Source organism: Eschrichtius robustus, chromosome 10 (genome assembly GCF_028021215.1).
Source record: "Eschrichtius robustus isolate mEscRob2 chromosome 10, mEscRob2.pri, whole genome shotgun sequence".
In the NCBI taxonomy this organism is placed as follows: Eukaryota; Metazoa; Chordata; class Mammalia; order Artiodactyla; family Eschrichtiidae; genus Eschrichtius; species Eschrichtius robustus.
This window is the reverse complement of record NC_090833.1, coordinates 49,041,980-49,066,590: the sequence shown is the minus strand read 5'-3', so window position 1 is coordinate 49,066,590 and position 24,611 is coordinate 49,041,980. Positions and strand designations below refer to the sequence as shown.

The following is a 24,611-nucleotide window of genomic DNA, read 5'->3' as shown; positions in this document are numbered from 1 at the left end:
TTGACATGTCTGACACGGTATTAGGCACATAGTAAATGAAACCTATTATTGTTGTTTTTATTCCACATTATATAAGTGAGCTTAGTGCTAGGTTCAGAGACCCATTGAGAAGTGGAATATGAAGAAAAGGGGTTGGAATTCCATTAAGTGATCCTGGATCTGAAGATTAATTGGAATCATACTTGATCAGTATTGAGTCCAGGTACTTTAGCAGCCTGCAGTCCCTAGACCACAGGGCATAGTGAGTTACTTGGCTGTTTAGTACTAAACAGGGGCTCTCTAATATTGGGGGCTTTCGGTATAATCACATCTGGGCATATTTTGTTAAGCTTCCATCCTGGCAGTCCATCCAGCTCACTGATAATTTCTATAGGCATAGTTTACCTACCTTCTGGATCAGTGACTCTATTACTAATTATCTTAAAAGCCCCATGAAAGCGAACAAAGCCCCCAAATATACTCATTTTCTACTTATGAATGACTTCACTAATCAGTCAAGAATAAGTTAGAATGTAGAAAAACTGCAGTACAATCTCTCTTGCTCACTCCACGGTAAGGTTTCATTCTCATCAAAACTGGGTATAATTATGCCATTATTAAAAAGATAGATATGAATTTGAAAATAATCTTACTGCGCTTCCCTGGTGGCGCAGTGGTTGAGAATCTGTCTGCTAATGCAGGGCACACGGGTTCGAGCCCTGGTCTGGGAAGATCCCACATGCCGCGGAGCAACTGGGCCCGTGAGCCACAGTTACTGAGCCTGCGCGTCTGGAGCCTGTGCTCCGCAACAACAGAGGCCGCGACAGTGAGAGGCCCGCGCACCGCGATGAAGAGTGGGCCCCGCTTGCCACAACTAGAGAAAGACCTCGCACAGAAACGAAGACCCAACACAGCCATAAATAAATAAATAAATAAATAAATAAATAAATAAATAAATAAATAAATAAATAAATAAATAAATAAATAAATAAATAAATAAATAAATAAATAAATAAATAAATAAATAAATAAATAAATAAATAAATAAATAAATAAATAAATAAATAAATAAATAAATAAATAAATAAATAAATAAATAAATAAATAAATAAATAAATAAATAAATAAATAAATAAATAAATAAATAAATAAATAAATAAATAAATAAATAAATAAATAAATAAATAAATAAATAAATAAATAAATAAATAAATAAATAAATAAATAAATAAATAAATAAATAAATAAATAAATAAATAAATAAATAAATAAATAAGAAAATCATCTTACTGCATTAGTGTGACTTTAGTTATTTCAAGTATTTAAATGTGACTCAACCTCTTAAAACTAATATATCTGGCTTGCTTGGGTCTTTCCCAATTTTATTTATTGAAATAAGGTAATGATCAATTACGAAAAACAACCAATCAAATAATGTATTCACCTAATGTACTGGTTCTCTACAGAGGGCAATTTGCTCCACAGGGGACATATAGCAATACCTGGATGTTTTTGTTGTTGTGAGTGTGTGTGTGTGTGTGTGTGCGTGTGTGTGCACATGCATGCGTGCACACATGCGCTCATGCACACACGTTACTGGCACCCAGTGGGTAGAGGTCAGGGATACTGCTAAACATCCTATGATGCACAGGACAGCCCCCCGCCCCCCAACGAAGAATTATCTAGTCCAAAATAGCAATAGTGTCAAGAATGAGAAAACTTGGCTTAATTTTGCAGCTGTTATAGTTCTTCACTTTCACTGGGTCTATTTGAGAATATATTTGAGAATTTCACATTTGAGAATCTCATAGATGGTCTGTCCCCTCTGTCCAGAAAATTCATACATCTACACATTTTTATACATAAATTGTGTGGAAAGCCAACAGATCCTCTCTCCTAAACCTCTTCCATAGACTAAGTGGAGACTCTGCTTTTAGATGTGGAAATTTTCACCACCATCTCAAATTCATCACTAAAGTACAAAGATGATGTAAGAGGTAGTGTTATACAGTAAGATACGCATTTGTTTCCTACTCAAAAACCCCCCCAAATGAACTGGGATTCAGCTTTGGGTAAGTAACTCAAGCTTACTGAATTCAAGTTTTTCCACCCTAGAGTGGGCTTTGTGATATTTTCCCTAAACAATGCTGGTTTTATAAACACCAAGCTTTTGTACAAAAGGATTAGGAATAGAGCAAATAAGTATGCTCACCAATTTTTCCTTTTTCCATTGTACTTTAACAATGATAACAGATATAATTTATCAACTACCTACTGTAAGCCAGACATTGTTGACCACTTAACCTGTGTTATTTCTAATTATCACCACAACCTGACGAGATATGCATTTATTATTACTACTTGGAAATGAGTGAACTGCATCTCAAAGAGGTTAAATAAATTGCTCAAGGTATTATAACCCTTTCCTTTTAGATTCAGTCTCCCTCTCTTTGTATGAGTTTGCCAGTGCTTTTGTAGGAAGAGTTTTTGTTATTTAAGACTCATTTTAGTAGAGTTACATACATACACACACACAAAATAATAATAATAATAAATATTGATTTGCTGACTGAAAGGTAAGCAGTAATGATGTAAATAGTAAAACTTGAGTGAGAATGATGAAAGATATCTGTTGACCAATTGTTCAACTGTTTCAAGAGCTGATACAATGGGAGTAGAGTGGAGGACATTAGGAATGAGATTTTTCAGTAAGAGCTGTTTGCCACAGTAAAATGGATGTACTTGGCTTTTCCATATATGCCCTGTAAAGGTTAAGTAAGGGGACACACTTAGAAAAGTGGGGTAACTGATAAAAAGTACCCAGTTTCTGAGCATCAGACTCTGATTCTTCCTCTAGTAAGTTTGGAGAGGGGGCTGATTTACTTGTGCATTCCCAGGGTTACACCGATGCTGTCCTGTGAGGGCTCAGTCTTTATGGAGAAAGTCTGGAAACTAGTGTATGGTCCAGGAATACCGGAACAAGTCCACAGCCATATGTGGGGAAGCATACTAACTTGGCACTTGGGATTCTTTTTTAAAAAGAATAAGATAAGTAGGAGCATCATTCTGGAACCCAGTTTTCAACAGATATCATTCTCCAGTAATGTAACAAAACACATAATATATTGACAGAACTTAATGTTCAGCTCAAACTCAACCTAACTCAACTCAAATAAACTATGTTTTTTTCCCCCTCTGCGTAGGGAAACATGTTTTTCTAGAACTTCATTAAGAAAAAAGGAATCTGTTAAAAATTTACAGTGGAGATCCATACCTTCTCCGATATAAAATGTAACTTCTGTGTGAAGGCTTCCCTGACCAACCGTCTCTTTTCTATGCTCCTGAGGTATTTTATACACAACTCTGTTGCAGCATTCTCACACTGTATGGTAATCACTTCTCTCTTTCTCTCATCATCTACCTCATTAAATGAGAGTCCTTACATACCCAACTCCTACCCAGGTGCCTGGCACAAAATAGATGATGTTTATAAATATTTGTCAGTAAGTGAGTGAGTGATAGTTAATCCTCCAGTTATGTATTAATAATATATAGATATAGTCAAACTTCTGAACACTCAAAAGGAATTAAAAAATAAAACACCCCCAGGGCCATCTCAGACATTGATAGCAGACCCAAATGAATGATTTCCCTCTTCCTATGATAACCACTCCTTCCCTGAGAACTTATAACATGGAATCAGAGGACCCTGCTTACCATTTTTCCAATCATCATTACATATGGGCCCAAATACTTGTTCACGCCGAAGATGTCTAATAGACGAATGTACCAATAGATGATGTTCACACAATAGATGACCCTCCCGTCACTCCTGAAGGGCTGGTCTTGGAGACGAAGGATCATTCCAACAGAGAACAGAAGGATGGCTATGAGGTCTGTGACATTCCAGTACTCTTGCAGCCACACCTTTACTTTTTGTAGCAATTTCCCTGGCTCTGACATCAAAATCTGAAAGTCAGGAAAGAGAGTGGGGTTAGGTTTGATTTCTGTCTATATTTTCAGCCCAGTTGGAAAGTGCTTGGTCTGTTAGCTGACAACAGTAGCTTGTTTTGTCTACCTGTATCTACTCATCTGGGTAGCCTAAGCTTAGCTCAGTTGTATATAAGCAATAAGTTTGATCCTTTCGGACGCCTTACAATTCTAAGACACGCATTAGGGTTTTGCTATAAAATTATTGATTCCTAATACCCTGCAAATCTCCAAAATCCTCCTTCATCTCAGTAAACGGTATCACCATATTGAGTTACTCAGGCCACTAACTTAGGAGGACTCCTTCATTCCTCTTTCATACCCATATCCTCTGCATCAACATGTCCTCTTACCTATATTTCCAAATACGACCTAGTCCAACCACTTCTCACCACCTTCAGTGTCGCCACTCTATCCTAAGCCCCATTACATCGCCCAGATGATTGCAACAGCCTTCTAACTGGTATCCCTGCCACCACTGTTGCCCGACCAGCCTCAGTGTATTCTCTGAGCAGCACACAGAAAGACCTTTAAAAGCCTAAGCTGTGAGCTGGGTGGTGATTACACAGTTGTATGGGTAGGTAAAAACTCATCAAGCTCTACCCTTATGAGTTGTTCATTTTCTTACCGGTGAATTATACCTCAATTTAAAAAAGAGAGAGACTTGAGAGACATATGAACAACAGCAAAACTGAAGTAAATTGTGATAACTGAATATTTAAGCCTTCTGATGGCTTCCATTATGAATACAGAAAGATCCAAACTCCTTACGGTGGCCTCATTTCATGTCCCACCATATTATCCCCGTTCACTACCCTGAGGCCGTAGTGGTTTGCTCTTAAGCATAACAAATCCATTCTATACTCAGGACATTTGCACTTGTTCCTTTTGTTTTTTTTTTTTTTTAAAGGGATGCATTTTTTTTTTTTTAATAAATTTATTTATTTATTTATTTATGGCTGTGTCGGGTCTTCGTTTCTGTGCGAGGGCTTTCTCTAGTTGTGGCAAGCAGGGGCCACTCTTCATCACGGTGCGCGGGCCTCTCACTGTCGCGGCCTCTCTTGTTGCGGAGCACAGGCTTCAGACGTGCAAGCTCAGTAATTGTGGCTCACGGGCCTAGTTGCTCCGCGGCATGTGGGATCTTCCCAGACCAGGGCTCGAACCCGTGTTCCCTGCATTGGCAGGCGGACTCCCAACCACTGTGCCACCAGGGAAGCCCCACTTGTTCCTTTTGTTGGGCATTTTCTTCTCCCAGATTTTTACATGTCTGGGTTCTCCTTATACTCGAGGTCTCCACTCAAATTTCCCCTTCTTAGGAAGAACTTCCTTGACCACCTCCCTGCAGTGGTCTCCACATGCCCAAGCCACTAATACATTACCCTACTCTATTTTTTGAAGATTTTTATCACTATATGGAAATCTTCTGCATGCATGTATATGTGTGCGTACACGTACGCATGCCAGTCTAGCTAGCTAGCTATCATCTATCTATGCATCCCTCTCAACATCCATCCATCTCTCCTCTCATCTATAACTGTAAACTTTGAGGACAGACCCTTTGTTTCCCAGGCCCTGCTACATAATAGACACTCATGTGTTGACTGATTGTTGCAGAGACACCTCATAGCAATTCTCCACTCCCTTGTATATCGTAACTGCTGGGTGGTACTCTGAATTATCTTCAATCTAGAGGGGTTTTTTGCTGCTCCACACTCTATAAATGAACAGTTGGACAGTAGGAGTTGACACCCATTCTGCAGCACAGGATGTGAGGAACCTGGTGAGGCTATACAGCAGGGCCACCTTCACGAATCACTTGTGTTTGCCTCTGAGATTTCCACCTCTTCAAGCCATGACCCACCCCTTTCCCGACTCAGGACCTCTCAAAGGAGAGGAGTGCAAAGACGGGGGCCAGGTCTAATCTACAGCTATTTATTTGAATCCTCACGGTGCCTTTACTAGCTTGCCTTGGCCTGAAATATTAAGGAAGGGAGGTTTTATTAGTGAGTCAGGACTGGGGCTTGGAAGGCTGAGCAAGATACCAGGAGCCACGTGGTAGCCTCATTCTTCATCCTCTAGTGCCTCATTCCTAAACCCTAGCCCTTAGCATGCATCGGAATCACCTGGAGGGCTGGTGAAAACTCGGTTGCCTGGGCCCCAGTCCTGGAGTTGCTGCTTCAGTATGCCTGTGTGGGGCTTGAGGATTTACATTTCTAAAAGCTCCCAGGTCATGCTGGTGACCACAGGTTGGGAGCCACTGTCCTACCTATGAGGAATTCCTGCAGCAGCTATTGTCCTGATGGCTTCCCACCCAGGCTCCACCTTAACTAGGGGAAAAAACCTGTCTGTGCACAAGCGTACGTGCTGGGGTGGGGTGGGGAATGCCTTAGAGTTTCTCTAACCCTTTGCCCACACTCGCCTAAGGTTTTTAGCATATATGTATACATATTTTAAACAGTTAAAGTATTTTTCTGAAATCTCAACATAAAAAGAGATAAAAGCAGAGTGGCTGGGGTGAGGCCTCTCTTAGGATCCCAGGGATCCGGGGCGCGTCTCAGTTTGCAACCTCGCGGGAAGTGGAAAGAGCCGTGGGCCTCGGGCCGGGTCAGTCGGGTTTAAGACCCAGCTCTCCTCTCTAGCTGTGGGATGCAGAAAAATTGCTCAATCCCTGGGTCTTGGTTCCCATACCTGTGCAGTGGAGATGTCGTCACAGCGCGCCACCTACCTCACGAGTCGCGGGGAGGAGGCCCCGCGTGAGAAGCTGTCTAACCGCACCCGGGAGCTGTTACGGGCTCTTACGGCATGACCGGGCTTGTTTGGCCGACTGCGAGCAGAAGCAAGTGTGCCGGGAAGGGGCGGGCCCAGGGAGAAACCACAGAGCCCGCCTATGCCCCCGGGGGCGCGGAAGCCTACAGCCTTTCCCCTGTTCTCAGGCTCCTGCGTCTGAGGTCTGGAGGGCCCGCGTGCTGTGAGGAGGCACCGAGCGGGACGCTCGGCGCCTGAGCATGTCCTTAATGGGTTCAGGGACGTGGGGTGAGGGGCCAGGGGGCAACCTCATTGGGCCGAAGAGAAGGTCAGACACTTAGGTGGTCAGTGCCTCCCGCCCACAGCTTCCTCGGAAACAAGGACTCTTGGTTGACCCCCCGCTGACCCCAGGCTCCAAAGCCTGCTCTCCCCGCTGTTATATGCCGCCTCAGGAGAAATGGATAGCCAGCCTGGAGATTCCTGGCAGCCCGCCGGCTTGGCAGCCTCTTCCAGAACAGTCCGTGGAGTACAGACTGCTCCCTGTCTTCTTCCAGTCTAGTCCCTGGAGAGATTCCAGTCTCCCTGCTCAAGTCTCTCCCTTTTCTGCTTGTCCTGGGGAAGGAATAGGCATCTGGGCTTTAAATCACAAAGCCAGTGAGCTGGCGCTGCACAGCAACAGGGCCCGCAGCAGTCGCGGCCTCAGTTCTCAGAGAGCTACACAAAGACCAAGGCGAATTTATTACTGTTTTCAGTTTACAAACGGGAAATGCACAACAGTGGTCAGGAAGTGGAAGGCATTATGAATGGGAAAGCCTAAGAGGAGACAACTAGCTGGAATGAGGCAAAGGCAGCCACTTAAAAAAAAAAAAAAAAAAAAAAATCCAGTCCCTTATAAAATGGGACTCTCAGGATAGGGGCATGCTGGTTAGAATTTAAATATCCCCAAAGCAGTTAAAAAACCCAAGGAAGGGCTCTAAATATTTATACGTTTGTTTTTTTAAAAAAATGATCCCCCTTTTTCTCTGGAGAACATTCTAGAGCTAAGCCCTAAGATAGTAAGGCCCTTTTAACCTTAGTAATGAAGGCAAGGGTGAATTTGTGGGTTTGTAGGAATCCTTTTTTCTATGGAGCTCAATATATTTTCCTACTCACTGTAGTACAGCAAGTAGGGTTGTTCCAGAGCTCTCGAGAATGCAGTGGACTTGACAGGGAGTAATTCTTCCAGAAAAACCTCTCCAGCTGATTGTAGTTCCAGGGGGAAATGCAGAGGAATCATCATACCTTACAAGCCTGCCTCCCCTGTGGGCTTGGGAATGGGCTTTGGGAGCTTGTTGGGCAGGGTTGCAGAGCCCTCTGGTGGATTATTGCTTGACTACATTTATTCTAATGGCTCTGAATCTGATGACCCGAGGCTAGCTTTGACTTCAAGTCACAGGAAGGTGGCATTTTGATGGCCCCTTTTATGCGATGGCGTTGGGGGGAGAAGAGAGGGACCCACATCCTCAACCTGAAGGACAAGAAATATGTTCAATTCACTTAGGGCTGGGAGAGAGGCTGGCGCCCAGCAGGGACATAATAAATGTTGAGAAGGAATAAACTAGGGAATAAATTAACGAATGAAAGCATAGTTCCTCCTAGAGCTGCTGAAATGCATTTGCAGAATCACAGGTATTGGTGGACTGTGTCCAAAGAGACACAGAGTAACGGGTTGCAATGGGAGTTAAAAGTGGAAAATTTAAAGATTAAAAAAAACTTTTTTAAAGTAGAAAAAAATTTAAAGTCATGTTTATCAGGACGAGGAAAGACAGGTGTAAACACTGTTGAAGACAACTGGAGGGTTTCTTGGGGGTAAGAGATAACTCTAGCAGAAAATAGACTAGATCCCAAGCATGCATGGACTGACAACCCTATAAACACACACTGAAGCCTCCCAGGTCTGTCAGCAGCCGTGGAAGCCAAGTCCTTTATTTCTGGGGCAGTGTTAGAGAAATAGTTTCTGGCTTAACTTGGATCCCGAGTGTTCCATGATCCCCTCTATCCACAGATGTAACTAACCACTGTCTTTCTCCTCTGTTCTCTTTTATGAAAGCAGTTACCTCTCTCATCTTTTCTATTCCCAGGGTGAAAATATAGGAAATGACGATCCATTCCTGGGTGGAAGGCCAGCGCTCCATCTTCACTAACACGATATAGTTGAAGAGCATCAAGTATCCGATGTACGCCAGCTGTAAGGAAACACAATACAGTGCTCTGGCTGCGAAGACCTGGGAGCCCTGCCCTTGGGCCAGGCCACTGTGAGTTAGGACACAACAAGGTCAGCAAGCAGGACTAGGAATTCACGACGAAATGAACTTCTAGGCTCTAAACGATCAAAAGAATTTTAAAAGACTGTAATTTTGAAATAATTTGATATACAATCTTCCTTTTGATCCTTGCGTGTCTCTGCGTCCCAGTACTTTGCTTGTACCTATGTGTCATGATGCACCGTTTTGTTTTGCAATTCCCCGTTTCTCGTATTTTCTTGGCTAAACATGGAACCTCTTCTCTCAGGGGCTGCTCTTGCTCATGCATGAGTCTTGGGTCCCTGAACTAGGACAGCACAGTGAATTTTTGCCTAACGAATACCAGGTAGATTAAATGTCTGTAAGAAGGAAAGGCAGACACATGCTATACGTGTCAATTGGTCAAACCGACATAAATAATAGCTCGGAATTTCTTGGAGCCCCACTTTAATTCTCTTCTATGTTAATGTCTTCTTTTTTTCCCCTATCTTAATGTGCTTGGTTTGGCGGTGCCCTGGGAAGGTTTTACCTCTTATCCCAGGCACTGCTTTCCTGCCCTATCCAAGCTGGGATATTCCTTCCTGGTTTCTGCTTCTTTGAACAAAGCAAGAGAAGACAAGCAATTTATAGGAAAGAATGAGTCTGTGAGGCCTACTGTGGCTTGGAGTAAGGTTTAATCCTCAGGAGGCACTAGCACTGGAGGTTGAGCCCTGATGGAACGAGCTGAGTTGCTGGGTGTCCCAGGAAAACTCCTCAGGCTTCAGGTTTGGTGAATGTCACTGGACGACTCAGGTATGTGTAGATGAGTGAAGTATAGGAGGGCTAGTGAGGTTCTTACATAAGGGGCTGAGGAGCCTCTGGAGAAAAAAACTCATCCTAGGGGCAATGGCATAGAAGTTAAGCCTTTTCTAGGCAAGGCTTCAGGTCGAGTAAGGTACCTGCTGCCTTTAGGGGCCTCAGGGGCTGTGAATAGGAACTAAGAGTGCATTTATTGAAATCTGCACTCTTTGGAGCTTAGGTAGAAAAGAATAGGATACGGTGTGGGCAAAAGGATTGAGACCTTGAGAATTTTGGAGATACCGCATGATTCCGGAGCCCAGGAGGGCAGCTTAGAAGGTGGAGAAAGATGCAGCCTGGCTGGGAGACAGGGGAACGGGCAGCCCTGCAGAGCTAGAGAAATGCTGCTTTCTCTACTAACGGACCTCTTTCCTTCTCTTTTTCTTTTTTCTTCCCTTTTCCTTTTTCCCCTTCTTTTTTCTCTCCCCTTTTCTCTTTTTCTTCCTGTTTTTTTCATCCCCCTTTTTCTTTTCTTCTCTCCTTTCTTCCTGTTTTATTCCCTTTTCCTTTTTTCTTTTTATCCTCTCCCCTTTTTTTACCCTCCCCTTTTCCTTTTTTCCTCCCCCTTTATTTCTTCCTTTTTCTTCCTCCCCTTTTCTTTCCTCCCTTTCCTTGTTTATCCCTTTTCTTTTTTCTCACCCTCTTTCCTTTTTATCCTCCCCCCCTTTTTTTCTTTTCTTATTTCTTCCCCCTTTTCCTTTTATTCCTCTTCCTTCTCATTTAAAAAAATAAATGAATACATAGGTCCTTGATATGAGTCAAAGGTACTTTCTGAGACCCTATTACATTGACGGATTTACAGACACGGCAATATAACTTCTCATCTCTTGAAGGGTGGGCATATGTCAGAGTTGAATGAGATCACGTATGAAAGTGAGAGGGCAGCTGCATAGATGCTGGAGGATCAGCAGGCCTCCTCCTCCTCCTCCTCCTCCCCCTCCCCCTCCCCCTCCCCCTCCCCCTCCCCCTCCCCCTCCCCCTCCCCCTCCCCCTCCCCCTCCCCCTCCTCCTCCTCCTCCTCCTCCGAGATTCGCTTTGGTATACGCCCCGCCCAAGGACCACCATTTATAACCATGCCTCAGTTCCTACCCCACCCCCTTCGGGATCATTAGCACGGTGTGAAAAACCTCACCTGAAAAGAGTCTACTCAACGTGAAATCGTGTAGGATGGTGTTTAGAGTGTAATTTGTTTCATATGGTTCCTGTTTACTATTATACACTGGCATCCAGTCTCTAGTCCCTGTGAGTTCTGTATTTTACAAAACACAAGGAAAGGACTTCAGTGGATAAACGGTGAAATATGCTCTTAGCCTCCTTCTGACCTGAAATCCTTCCCTCTTTCTAGTTGCTTCCTTCTCCTCGTTGGACCAAATTCCACTGCTTCTGGTGGGCCTTGTTAACTGCCCAGGTTTTGTCATTTTACTCAGTTCATTACAAAACATTCCAAAGCATTATCTTCTCTTGTCACAGGTAGGCCCAGTGACACACACACAATTCTTCCAGAACCTCTTCCTTTTAGTACTTAAATAACTCCTTCAATCTGCCTCTCTCCTCTGAACACAGGTCTAATGTACTTGTTTGGCAGAAGGACTAGTGTTTGGTGGAAGGAATACAGACGCAAAGTCAGTGAAACTTGGATTTAAATCCTGGCTCAAGTACATCCCAGCTGTATCTTTTTGTGTAAAATCACTTCGCCTGCCTGGGCCTCCCTTCTGTGAAATGGAGATGTTTGCTATCGACCCTGTAGAGCTTTCAGAAGGATGGGGGAGGGGAATATGCATCTACCTCCTGATACAGTATAGAGGCCCAATGAATGGTGACTGATATTATTATACACCTCTTTCTTCAAGAAACTTCTACGCCTCTCGCCTCCTCTTATCTCAGTCCTTCCTTCTTTTTTACCCCCCTTAACTACTCATACCTCTCTTCTTTTTTTTCTTTTTTAAATTGACCTCATTGCTTATGCTTCCTCCACGACCATCCTTTTTAGCTCCTGCCTATTTTTTAAATCAGTTACTCTACAATGCTTTTCTTTCCATAAACAAGCTACAATATAATATTTTGGGACAACTCTCAAAATACGGACTTCCAAAATAGGGCTTTAAACATGTTTCAGTGGTACAACAGAGGACTGGATGCTGCCTTGGAAGAAACCTATCTTAGAACTCGCTAACATTCATGGGGCCTTGCTGCAGATAACCCTAACATGACATGCTTTAATTGTGTGTGTGTGTGTGTGTGTGTGTGAATATATATTCACATATATACACACATATATATTCTGTAAGCTTTAACAAGCTGTGTGTAGAATGCCATAGCTTTGAAAAGAAACAGAACCTTGTGATTCTTAAGTTAGTGGGAATCCTATAAGAATTTGTATTTTATTTGCTTATATATTTTTATAAATTTACCATTAACCAAGGTGCATGACTCCTAAAGTATGAAATGCAAGCGCCAAAGCCTGCTGAAGCTGCCTGGGGATCCCTGGTGGGCCCTGGCCATTCCTCGCTTCTTCCCAGGCCTTTTCCTACTGCCACTAGAGCGTGGAGGGGCCCATCGTGTCAGCAGAGGAAGGAGTCTGTTCCTGCTGGAGAAGCCCAGAGCACACCCGGTGCCCTCTGACCCGGCACCACTTTGCACCTTGAACTGGCATCCTCTCCAGCTGGGCACTTGAAACAGGCTCTCACCACAAACTGGTCTGGAGCCAGTTGGATCCCTGCCTCCTTTCTTCTTGGAACAGAAGAGGACTCAACCTGCTCCTCTGGAAACTTGCTAAGATATGGGAGTGAGGTTATGTGGAAGTGAGGTGTGTCCTACCTTTCAGAACCTTGGGAGTGCAGAAGGGGATACTTTGGGAAATCAGGGTGGGAACTACTCTTACAGAAAAAAACACAACCAAAAGCAAATGGGCCCTTTGATCTAAAGCTGCATTTTACTGTGAAGCATCTCTGGGGACTTTAAAGATTGACACTCCGCATCTCCATTTACTTCTTTGAGGCTTTGTCAATACATATGGATTTCTGAAAATCACTGTGGAAACACAATCAGACATGACTGGAGCATCCAGTCTGATGGGTCTGTGGAGGGTAACCCAGTCAGCCATGCAGAAGGGAGCTGGACACGTGGGCCCCACTTCTCAAAGGGACAGCCTCACAACCTGCAGTATATGGTACAAGAAAAGCAGTATGCCCCAAGCTTCCCAGACCACAAGACTCACCTGGGAAGCTTGTTCAACACAACCACTCGGGCTCCTCCCTGGAGATTTCATTTAGTGGGTCTGTGATGGGGCCAGGAATTTGCATTTCTAACACAATCCCTTATCATCGTGGAAGTTTTGGAAATACCAGGCTGAAAATTCAGCCCTTTGTCTAGGGCAGTGGTTCTCATCCCTGGCTACTCACTACAACCACTTGGGAGCTTTGAAATATCCTGATGTCCTGGCTGTGCCCCAGAACAATGTCAACAGAATCTCCGGGAAAAGAACCCAGGCATCTTTTTAAGTAGATAAACATATAGATTAAATAGAACTCAGTTTTTTTTTTTTTTTAAGCACTCCAGGTGATTCTAATGCGTAGCCAAGGCTCAGAACCACTGGCCAAGGCATTTGTGATTTAAAAACATTCTTGGCTAACAAACTGCCTCAACTAAGTAAATGGGGACTAGAGGAATCAAGGAAGTAAAATTAATACTGAACTCAGACAAAGAAAAAAAAGAGATGCCTTGGAAGGATAAGAGAAGCTAGTATTCTATTTGTAAAGGTGATAGATAATTCCTGATACTACTACTGGTTTCTTTCATGCTCTAGATCAGGAGTCTGTAAACATTTTCTGTAAAGGACCAGATAATTTTTAAGGCTTTGTGGGCCAGATGGTCTCTATCGCAAGTAATCAACTCAACAGTTGTAGCACAAAAGCACCCAGACTATAGGTAAATGAATGAGTTTGGCTGTATTCCAGTAAAACTTTATTTATGGACACATGAATTACATGTGAATTTCATGTAATTTTCACGTGTCACAAATTAGTCTTCAGTAGATTTTATTTCAACTCTTTAAAAATGTAAAAAACATTCTTAGCTCACAGGCCACAATAATGGGCAGTGGGCTGGGTCTGGCCTGTGAGCTTTAGTTTGCCTCGCTCCGTCCTAGACAATTAAAGCAGTCTAATATAAGAGAAAGGTAGGTATTCAGTAAATGATAGTTTATCATTATTGACTGGGTGGATGAGTAAAACACTGACCGTTGCTCTGCAATGGGACCAGCCTAGGAATAACAACAGTTACAGTTATATTGTGCTTATGTGTTCCAGGCCCTGTTCTAAGTGCTTTATATATTTCAACACATTTAATCTTTACCAAACCTTATAAAGTAGGTACTATTACTATCCCCATCTTAAGAAAACTGGGAACGTAGTGCTAAAGTAACTTGCTTAAGGTCACACAATAATAAAGAGGCCCAGACAGGATTTCTACTTAGGCTGTCTGACGCCAAAGTCCATGTTTGCCACCACTCCGTTGTTTTCTGCAAGGTAAAAATAGTGTATATCTGCATGCAATAGATAAATAGAAATGATTTCTGTATGCCTTAGTTATTTTTTTTGGGGGGGGGGGAAGGATTTTTTTTAATGTTAATAAATTTACACTTATTTAAGTTTTCACCTCACTAAAAGAGTCATATTTGTAGTTTAATAATTTCCCATCCTCTTTGAAGAACAAACTTTGAAGCAGTGGTTTTCAGCTTGTGGCAGTTTTACCCCACAAGGAGACATGTGGCAATGTCTGGAGACATTTTGGTTGTCCTCCTTGGGGGCTGGACACTGCTACTGGCCTCTAGTGGACAGAGGCCGGGGATGCTGCTGTGCATGGACAGCCCTCCTCAACAAAGAATTATTCCGCCCCACATGTCAAGAGTGCTGAGGTTGGGAAAGCCTGGCTGAAAGCCAGCGTCGAGTGTTAGCATACAGGACCACACAAAAAGGACCTCATCTGGTCATTTGCGTCATCTCGGCCTCAGACTCAGATTATCCTGTTGCTGACTCAAGTGACTGGTGTGGAGCTGGTTGTGATAAAGGCCAAAAATACAGATGCACTATCTTTCATCTGGCACAGCTCCACCGTTGGCTGGAGAGCAGCAGAGACGACCTGGGTCAAAGCTCACCGTAAGCTTAAAATATCATGAAAAACAGGGGCAGACAGGCCATTTCTCCCACATGAGGAGGCTATTTCAGGGATAATCTTTTATCTTGTGGGCAGAAAATATTTGCAGGGTGTGCTTACTGGACAGTATTTGCTGTGATCGTAGGTTGCTTTGCATGTTTTTTGCTGCTTTGGTTAGCATGTTGTTTAACCGTGTCAGAGCAAGAAAGGTTGTTTGATGACATACCGGATTGGGAGTAATTACACACTTCTGATCCCCATCTTTAGTGGTTTTCCTTCTAACACTCTGCTCAGCCCTTACCCACCAAATGTCCCCCCAAACCCAGGACTGGTGTCTAAAATGGGCAACTCTGATCCATTGCTCGTCCATCCAGAACAGGAAGCGTTTTGTAGAAGGACCTCTATTTCCCTTCTAGACTAGACTCATATTCATCTCACCTCTATTTCTGCTAGTTCTCACTTTTACCATTTCCTTTATTTTCTGCAAGGAGGAGAAATGTAGAAGCTGTGGAAGCTGCCTCACAAACTCCACAAATCTTGCAAAGCTATAGGAAAAAGCAAGGTCATAGAGCCATTATTCCTGCCTGTATGGTCTTTATATAATGACTTGTAGAAGAAACCACCCAGGTGTGTGAGAAACTGACATTGGCTCTTTGTGGCCTTGTCTCCTTTAAGAAAAGGAGAAAAGGAAAGATGCTTACAGTGTAGAACCAGAACTTCACAATGGGTGCGTTGTAGAATTCATAGATTTTTCGGCCCAGGGGGATTAACCGGTGTCTGCTCTGAACCTCCTCTTCATCCTTCTTCCTGGAGGACTCCCCGTTGTTTCGTCCCAACATTGCCTACAGTGGAAGAGAACCGATACCATCACAGCAGGGTTCTGCAGAACATGTTTCAACATGTATCTCATTTTATAGATGGGGAAAGTGTGTTCATAGAACCTAAGAGCTTTGTTCAGGGCCCCCAGAGATTTAGAGATTGTGCCTTCCCTAAGTGTGCATTTGCATTATACATAGAATCTATGTACCCTTTCCCTGGGAGGGAAGGCCTTAGGGATACTTCTTGACCATTCTCTTCTCTTCCAGCCTGGAACCTCGGGAAGATGAGCTGTTGGAAGATACCCAGAGTTCTGAGAGAAAGAGCGTAACCTGGAGAGGCCAGGAATCTGTCATTCCTCCCAACCCCGCTCTCCCTTTATATATTGTGAAACAGGCAGGTCTGGGTTCTCTACTCATGCTAACGACTCTTAAGTCAAGGGTAAATTGGACTAGTAATACCTTATTTATCCAAAGGTGTTGAATATTCAAGAGGTTAAGTTATCTGTAGTGCCTGAACTTAGGAATATCTACCCAACTCTTAGGCATATGCCTCGGTTCCCCGATCTCAAACCCTGTAAAGCCTGAATTACTGCTGGTGCTAGTTTGGTGATTCCTGGGCACACGGCCTTCCTCTGCATGGCAGAGTCAACCAGATGGGACTGGAAGTCAGGCCTGACCAGAAAAGGCCCTCATCTCCCAAGTTGTTGCAGATCTCCTTAAGAATTCACTATTTCCTCCTCATTTCTGACAGGAGAAGCGGCAACAACAATTAAACATCACAAAAAAGGCAGAACTTGAGAAAAAGCGTACATACTCAGAAAGGGACTGGGTCCTACCCTGGACACTTAGAATCTGTGGCACCTTGGGCAACTCTTTTAACCTCTCTGAGACTTAGTTTCTTTAACTGTAAAATAAGTAATAGCACCTGACAGAGGGTTGGTTTACAAATCAATCGGCATCTGGAACGTAATAAGTGCTCGGTAAAGATGAGCTGGTCTTTAAAGTGAACTAAGACTTTCTCGGATACTCGTGACTGAAATGATCTAGTTGGGATCTCTCACAAGAAAAAAAGAAGTGTGATATTAGGCACCTATTACAGCATAATTTCTTGGCTTTAATTCTTTCCATATTGTTCTAAGCAAGGTTAGTTTTACAATGTTTGGGAAATGAAATTTTTATTAAGTGTGAGAACAGGGTAAAACCTTATAACTACTGAAGACAGACAAGGATTTGGGGGAAGAAAAAGTATAGGAATATGGGTTTAAAGTTGCAGATCTAATTACCAAAATAATTTACCTTGAAGTTGATAACAGAGACAACCACTAGATAATTCTGGTTTCAAACTACCTTACCCACAATATAGATATATTAGTTTCAACTATTTTTGTCATTGCCTCAAATATCCACTTTACTCAAATATGTAACAATCACAAATGATTTACCTGTAACCACTGGATTTCGGGAAAGGGTAACTTCCATTCCTTTATGGACTCTCTGGCTGGAAAAGTACCTTGAACTAATGAATAGGTAAGATTCCATACTATGGCCTATCTAAGAATTTATTTTGATCAGTGAGCTGAGTCAATCTTTGTGATGGATATAGCACACTAGACAGCAATAGGGTTCTATAAATATCGATCATCGACCTCAGGAAACTCTGAAGTTCATGATATTTATCTTCTATAATTTATAATATATGTAACATAATTATCCTACTTCTATTCTGCTTATTTATATGCTCAATAATACAAGACCATTTGGGTACACAATTAGATGAGAGTAAATGCAGCTTGGAGGGTTTTAGGCATCTTGGAGAATGGCATCTTGGGGTAACCTCTAGGGATGGTGGCTTTCCCAACAGAGTTGTAACAATGCCCTGGGTCTGTGGATGTGTTGAGGCTTTATTAGGCAAAATTCAAGACACTTACCTAGCAAGGCAGGTAAAACAAAGGGAAAAACAGAACAATCTATTTTGCCTTTATTGTTCAAAAATATTTCAAAGTGAGTGCATTTTTAAGAGGCTTGTCTTTCATGGTTTAAGTAAAGCATTTTCGACATTTCATTAATTCCAGCTTAACTTGCTGATTTTGTTGATTTCTCTTCCCAGTAGTCAAACATTTCCTTAGCCTACATTTCTTAAAGCAGATTGTAACAGGGTCAAATACAGACATGACTGCACAATATGGATTTCAGAATCTTTGCTGGCTAGACACAGATGTCAAGTCCGGGAAAGATCCTTTGAGGTGAACTAAGCTATTAAAGGCTACTAAAGTGAAGCAAACTGAGGCTGATGTTTCATGTATAATTTTGGAAGGGCCAAGGGAAAATGTTCCATTCCAAGAGAGGATATACTGATTTAACACAGAAGCTCAAATATCAATGCTATGAAGGGAGTGGAGTTGTCAACAAGCTGCATTCTCCAATCCTGTCTGGGGTGAGCTGAGACCAGTGGTCCAGCAGTAACAGAACTTGTCATTAGGGTCAAAGAAAGTGCCACCTTAAAAACAAGTGCTGTCCAACCCTGACTTTGCCAGCCCATAAGTCCTTTCCTTCCTTTCCTTCTCCCTGCTGTTTCAGCCTGTGGAGAATCAGCTCAGGCAGTAATGCTGTTGTGGTGTCTTCTACTTGGGTTCTCAGTAGACAATGGCAGGGGCTATTCTTTGGGAAGCAGACTTTGCTCTTAGTCCAGAGATGCATCTTTTATTGTGGCTTCTTGAAAGATCAGATCCTCAAAACTCTGGACCAAGCAGGAGAGGCAGCTGCCTCTTTTGTTATCTTCCTTGAGACCCAACCAGAAAGAATACTGCTTTAGCTTCTGGCTACCTTCCTAGGTTCCTTCTTTGAGCCTTCCTAGGATGTACACCAATGTCAAGGCCATGTCATACTTGACACAGGAGGCCCACGCATCCCTATTGGATTCTTCCTACTACGTGGTGGACCAAACCAGCTGAGCTCCTACATTTGAGACTAGGAAGAAATTCTTTGCATCCCTTAGGTTTATCAGGTAAAAGCATGGCCAGTGGAGTCTGCATGCCTGGGTTCTAATCCCAGCTTTGCAACTAATTAGGTGGGTAACCTTGGACCATTTAACCTCTCTTGAGTCTCAGCTTCCTCATCTATAAAATGGTATAACAATAGTATCTACCTTGTGGGCCTGTTGTGAGGATTCCATGAGTAAGTGTACGGTTAAGCATTTAGCACCATTATAGCAATATTAGCAAACATTTACCATGTGCTAGGCACCAGTCTACATTAGTTACATGTACACTTTTTACATAGTTTACATGTACCTGTCAGCTAGTAATACTAATAATGTCATTATTCCCATGTTAGAGGTTAAGAAACTGTGCCCAAGGTTGCACAGCAAGTAGGTGACAGGGCAGGATTCTGGCTCCAGAGCGCACACTCTTTACCCCTCTGCTGAAGCATTCAATAAAGATTTGGTACTACTACTACCAACGTTTCTGCTAATGATCAAAATATCATTTCCTATCCTTGAAGGGGTTCAGAGGCCAAAATTGTGGTAAGTTCTTTAGGGAAGACAGTCATTTGATCCTGTCATAGAGGGAAGCCGACTCCTCCACTAATTTATATAAGGATCCTGAAATTGAAAGCAAACATAGGACTTGAACTCAGTGAGTCAAAAGCAGTGAATGATTAATCAATCCAAAGAGTGGCCCGATGCATGCCCCCTGTTGTACCTGGGGCTGGGAATGTGCCTGCAAATAGATCTTTAGGAAGGACCTACTGAAGGAAATAGTGTTTATCTGGAGGAAAGAAAATTCGCAGGGTGGTCCCACTTAGGATAATAATGCCAAGGCCTTTTGTCACCTGAGCAAAACCAATGTTTTGCTTTTTCCCCAAACAGCTTCTTCTGGCTCATCACGGTAATTGGTCGGGGTGGTGGGGAGGGTGGGGGGTACCCAGGAAGTCCTATGGAGCTGTTGCCTTATGTCTCCAAAGCTCTGAAGCCTTGTTTGTCCCTTTAATAGCACGTGATGTTTTTAGACTTTGGATACAATCCAGTGGTAGTCATGCTGCTCCAGCAGGGGTTGCAGGAAGCTGTCCCATATGCCCAGCTGCCCCATTCCCCCTACAGAACAAACCATCCATGCTCTATAATTATACCAGGAAGAGCTAATAAAAGCCTTCCATACAAACCCCCAAATTCAATTAGCGCTGTATTTGTGAGCCTGACCTCGAAGACAGATAAAGGCTTAGCTTCTGATCAGCACAACGGCTCCAGCTCAGTGGAGCCAGCTGCTCCCAAATCAGATTCCCTTTCCTTCTTAGTGTGCTAAGACTGCCACATCACCTGTTGTTTATAAAGTATCGCCTGTTTGGAAAATTCAGGGTGTCTTGCTTCTGAATTTCATTGGGTTGTTGAGTGCCACTTACCTGGCTGAAGGATTAGAATCAGTCCCTTTAGTTATGTTATTTGTGTACACAGAGGACACTTATTTTTTCTTGGCTGCACCATGCGGCATGTGGGACCTTAGTTCCCCGACCAGGGATCAAACCCGTGCCCCATGCATTGGAAGCACAGAGTCTTAACCACTGGACCGCCAGGGAAGTCCCCGAGAGGACACTTTTATAATAACCTGGTCTCAATACTTAAATGAAAGTACCTGGTGGGAGGCTGACCTCAAGAGTTATTAAATCTTAAGCCATATCCATGGGAGAGGTGGATTAGGGGTTCTCCCCTCTGACAATAACTGCATAGTTTTTTCTTACTGTCAATTCCATGTCCTCTTCGTCTTTTTCCTTCGTGGGCTTCTCTGGTTCTTCTTGCTCCTTCTCTTGGAGGTGAATTTCCTGGGCCTGAGTCATATAGGGCATGTCATCTTTGTTCTTGAACTCCAAGCTGAGAATTGAAGGAGGAAGTAGAATTCCCAGAATTACCTAAAGTAATAATAATGATAATAATAATAATCACATTTAAAGGATTAAGATAAGGTTGGTTGCTTAGAATCAGAGAGCCTGGGGGGTGGGGTCTGCGTGTGTGTGATGTGAGGGTGTATGAGTGTTGGCTGTGCCCACCGTGGGGACCTGCATATCTGAGTAACTAAGAACATCCATGCTAAGAGGGTCACTTCTGCCCACGTGACTGGGAACTGTTAACTGTTAACTCACAGTCGCTCAGTCTGATTTTGGAGAAACAAAGCATCTCACCCAAATACATCTTGTCCAATTAACACCTACTTTGCATGAGGGAAACGGAGGAAAAAGATTCTACCCAAGGCAAAAATGGGAAAAAATTCAGATTCCCATTTAGTCACTTGATGGCACTTTGTGAAATCAGTTCATACTTATGTCCATTGGCATTTATTTATTAATATGCCAAGTGGAATTGATTATGTGTCATCTGGTTATCTCTGTAAAAAATACTGTCCTAAGTTGACCTTGAGAAAGTCCATGTAGGAAAATGGTATTCATTTTAGAGCATCCCTCAGCATTTGCTACTATCCAACAGGAACACACACACACACACGTGGGCTCTGCATCACTATGAGAATCCCTCTGCACAAATGCCCCAGGAGGCTCAGCACTGTATTTCTCTCATTATAAACCACGTGCTTAAATCTCCACGTGATGACACTAAATTCATTGGCTTTTCTCATGAGAGGGCAATAATTTCATTCTCTATTTCCAGGGACCAAGTTTCTGAATGATAATACTGACATCTGATTTGTGTTCTCTAAATCTTCTCTCACCTCTTCCCTCAGTCCTAAAATGGTTCTGTGTACAAGGCTTCTGAATACAACCCTCCCTGAAGAAAGTATACCAAGGTGAGGGGCTAAGAGAGGCCATGAAGGATAAGTAAAAATGATCCTCAAGTAATGAGGCAGGGACAGCCTGTGCTCGAGTGCCCAGGGACTTGAGAGCAGCTAAGGGAAAGGGGAGAGTGGTAACCCTGACTCAGGGTGCCTGGCAGGCCTGGGAGCGCTCAGGTGGCATGCCTGGCAGTCTTCAGGGGACATGACACCCTGTCCTCAGAGCTGAGAGCCAGGCTTGGCGTTGTTTGCAGTGTAGTGATGGAATGCCCATGACCCACTTCATGGAACCCTTCTGTGACTCTGGGCCAAGAGCCCACGGAAAGGGTGGAGTGGGGGAGGGTTGCTGGTTCAATCAGGGTGCCCTCAGCAGATTGCTCTGGTCTGGTGGCCCTTTTGTTTTGGGCTGACCTCAGAGTTACCTAGAGCAGGTAGTTCTAGGTAAGTATAAGCCTGGCTGGCTTCAGTTGTAACAGCCACAGACTCTAAACAGATAGAGCATTTAAAAACATTCTTTCCATCTTCCCTTCCCATTTTTTTTGCCTTTTAAACAATTCTCTCAGTTTAATGTTTTCCTTGTAAAACACTGAAGAAAACAAAAAATCAAAAGCCACTTATTATCCTATTTCTTATACTTTCAACCCCAGGGATAACCACTACAAACAATTTACTGTGTATCCTTTCTATTTTTTTTTAAAAAAAATGAAGTTGTACAAATAGAACTATACATGTACATGCTTTAAAAAAAACCAAAGAAATGGACTCAGGCTCTACATATTTGTCTGCAACTTGTTTTCCTTCAATGAAGAATAGAGCAGGATTACCTAGCAACATCTTTACATATAAATCTATCTCATTTTTATTTCATTTAAAAAATTTCTAAAGTACAGCTGATAAGAGCCAATGTCTCTTTATGGTGCCAAGGAGGGGCCAAGGCGTTCAGGCTCGCATGGAGGTGAAAGGTTGCCTAAGTTAAGTGTCTCCTGGTGCAGCATGGCTTGTGACAGAGCAAATGATACCTCCTATGGTACCTGTGTGTGACCATCACCTTTGGATCTTCTGAGAATATTACTGTCTAGGCATGCCATCTCTAGAGGTTCTGATTTAGCAGAATTTGGGGTAGGCCCTCGTCTCTGTATTCAAAAAAACAACCCATTATACAGAAGATTCTGATGCACAGTTGGGGCTTAGAACCACCCTCCCGAGTTAAGAGAATGCCTACTACCACTGCAGATTTGGCTCGGAAAGCTCCCACCAGCCCTCTGGTCCTCATAGCCAACAGGGCCTTCTGGACTCACTGACCTTGAGGCCTGAGTTCTTGCGCATCCGGAGCCGACCCATCCACATGTCCGTGAGCAACATCTGGCTGCATGTGTGTGCGATGAAGTCACGGTGCTTGGCAGCTACTGCGAGCTGCAGGCATGTGGCGTTGCTCCAGTTCTTCAGCTCATACGTCAGCAGTTTCATGGCCAGCTGCTCATCCTGCTTGTAGGACTGGTCCAGGAGCTCCACGGCCAGCTGGCCAAAGTCCCTGAATGAGAGAATGTGAGGAACTGTCTTTTGGCCATCTTGGAGACTTAGATGATGAAAGTGGGGACCCACTGGCCAAGCCACAAAGGGTGGTCGCTGAGTGGTCTAGTTGTTCCTTATGGGGTCTAGTCTGTTCATTCATTCATTCAGCCAACACCCAACACCCACTGTGTGCCAGATACCATGTTTAGAACTGGGGGTGTAAGTCAAATGAAGCACAATCCCTGCACTCAAGGCCCCCAGTTCAAGGCATATGGATGCGGAAGGCAGACCCAAAACTCAGAGTGCAGTATGTCTTCTTAAGTGTGACAGACCTCAGTTCCGAACTGGGCCTTGTCAACCACAAGTGTGTGATCTTGGACAGGTTACTTAAATTCTCTGAGTCTCATTTTCTTCAGGTGTAAAGTATGCATCATAAGGGACCTACCTCTTGAGGCAGTTGAGAGGGTGAAATGAAATCTATGTATCTGTATGTACCTCTGTATCTAGCACTGTGCACTGTAAATGTTAACTGTTTGTGTCCACCCTCTGTGTGCACCATTGGGTTGATTCTGTCTCCCCTTGAAGTATTGGATAGCTCAAAAAACCTGTATCTGGGGACCACCTTCCCTTCTCTTCCCCTGACCACGCCATTTGCTAGGCTGTCCAACCTGGAGTTGTGGTTCAGCTCCTGGGAGATGTCATCGACCATGTCGTTCTCAGAAGCCTCGTGGGCCATGGCTTTGCAGAGCTTACAGGCCACCAAGGCCTTGGCCATGGCCTCCTCGCCGTGCTGCCAGAAGAACAGGGCCATCTTCTGCCGCTTCATCAGGACGGCCCACACCATCAGCTCATGAAAAGGGAAAGGGAAGTGGTTGATCTCAGGGTCATCCAAGTCAATGTCCACCTCTTCTTCACGCTTCTTGGTTGTCTTTCTTCCTCGCCTCAAGGGAACATCATCCTGTAATTTTAGGGAAAAAACATAGAGATGGAGTTAGAAATGAATCCATTCAATTCAGTAAATAGTTCTTGGATGTCTACTACTGGCCCAGCTCTGGGATAGATACAGAAAAAATGAACTATCTTTTCCTAGCTTCTATTCTAAAAGAACTCACAAGCCCCTGCATGCCTAACTTTAAAACAAGTTATAATAAATGCATAAGCACAGTCCTATGGGAACATGTCAGTGTTATACTTTAATTTTAGAACAGTATTTTTTAATGGGCTTTTTTTTTTTTTTTAACTCTTGTCCATTCTTTTCCTCTACAAGTAGGGTTAGTTGTACCTCATGATGGACAGCACTACCCTTTCTGCTGAAAGGACAAGGACATCCTATACTTGCACTTGGATATACGATAATAACCACATGAACAGAAGATGGGAGACAGATAATCTATCTTGAGTTTCTGAATACTTCATTAGATGCATTTGTGGAGAATTTCTGGTCTTTGGATCTGTTGCCATTTGTAAGCACCCATGAATAGATTTCACTTACTGGAATTTATATGCTTTCTTGGTTTTCA

At 43.3% G+C, this 24,611-nt stretch overlaps 1 protein-coding gene across 18 annotated transcripts in view; it reads right to left on the bottom strand.

Moving 5' to 3' along the window:
* Nucleotides 1–24,611, bottom strand: part of TRPM3 (transient receptor potential cation channel subfamily M member 3) — an 829,755-nt gene that overhangs the window by 56,135 nt on the left and 749,009 nt on the right. For all 18 annotated transcript variants that reach the window (XM_068553750.1, XM_068553755.1, XM_068553753.1 and 15 more), the window contains 6 exons: nt 23,760–24,049; nt 22,882–23,110; nt 20,540–20,707; nt 15,689–15,829; nt 8,811–8,939; nt 3,697–3,948 (listed from right to left, as the gene is read on the bottom strand). In XM_068553750.1, the coding sequence (XP_068409851.1) occupies nt 3,697–3,948; nt 8,811–8,939; nt 15,689–15,829; nt 20,540–20,707; nt 22,882–23,110; nt 23,760–24,049 (1,209 nt within the window). The remainder of the gene's footprint in view (nt 1–3,696; nt 3,949–8,810; nt 8,940–15,688; nt 15,830–20,539; nt 20,708–22,881; nt 23,111–23,759; nt 24,050–24,611) is intronic.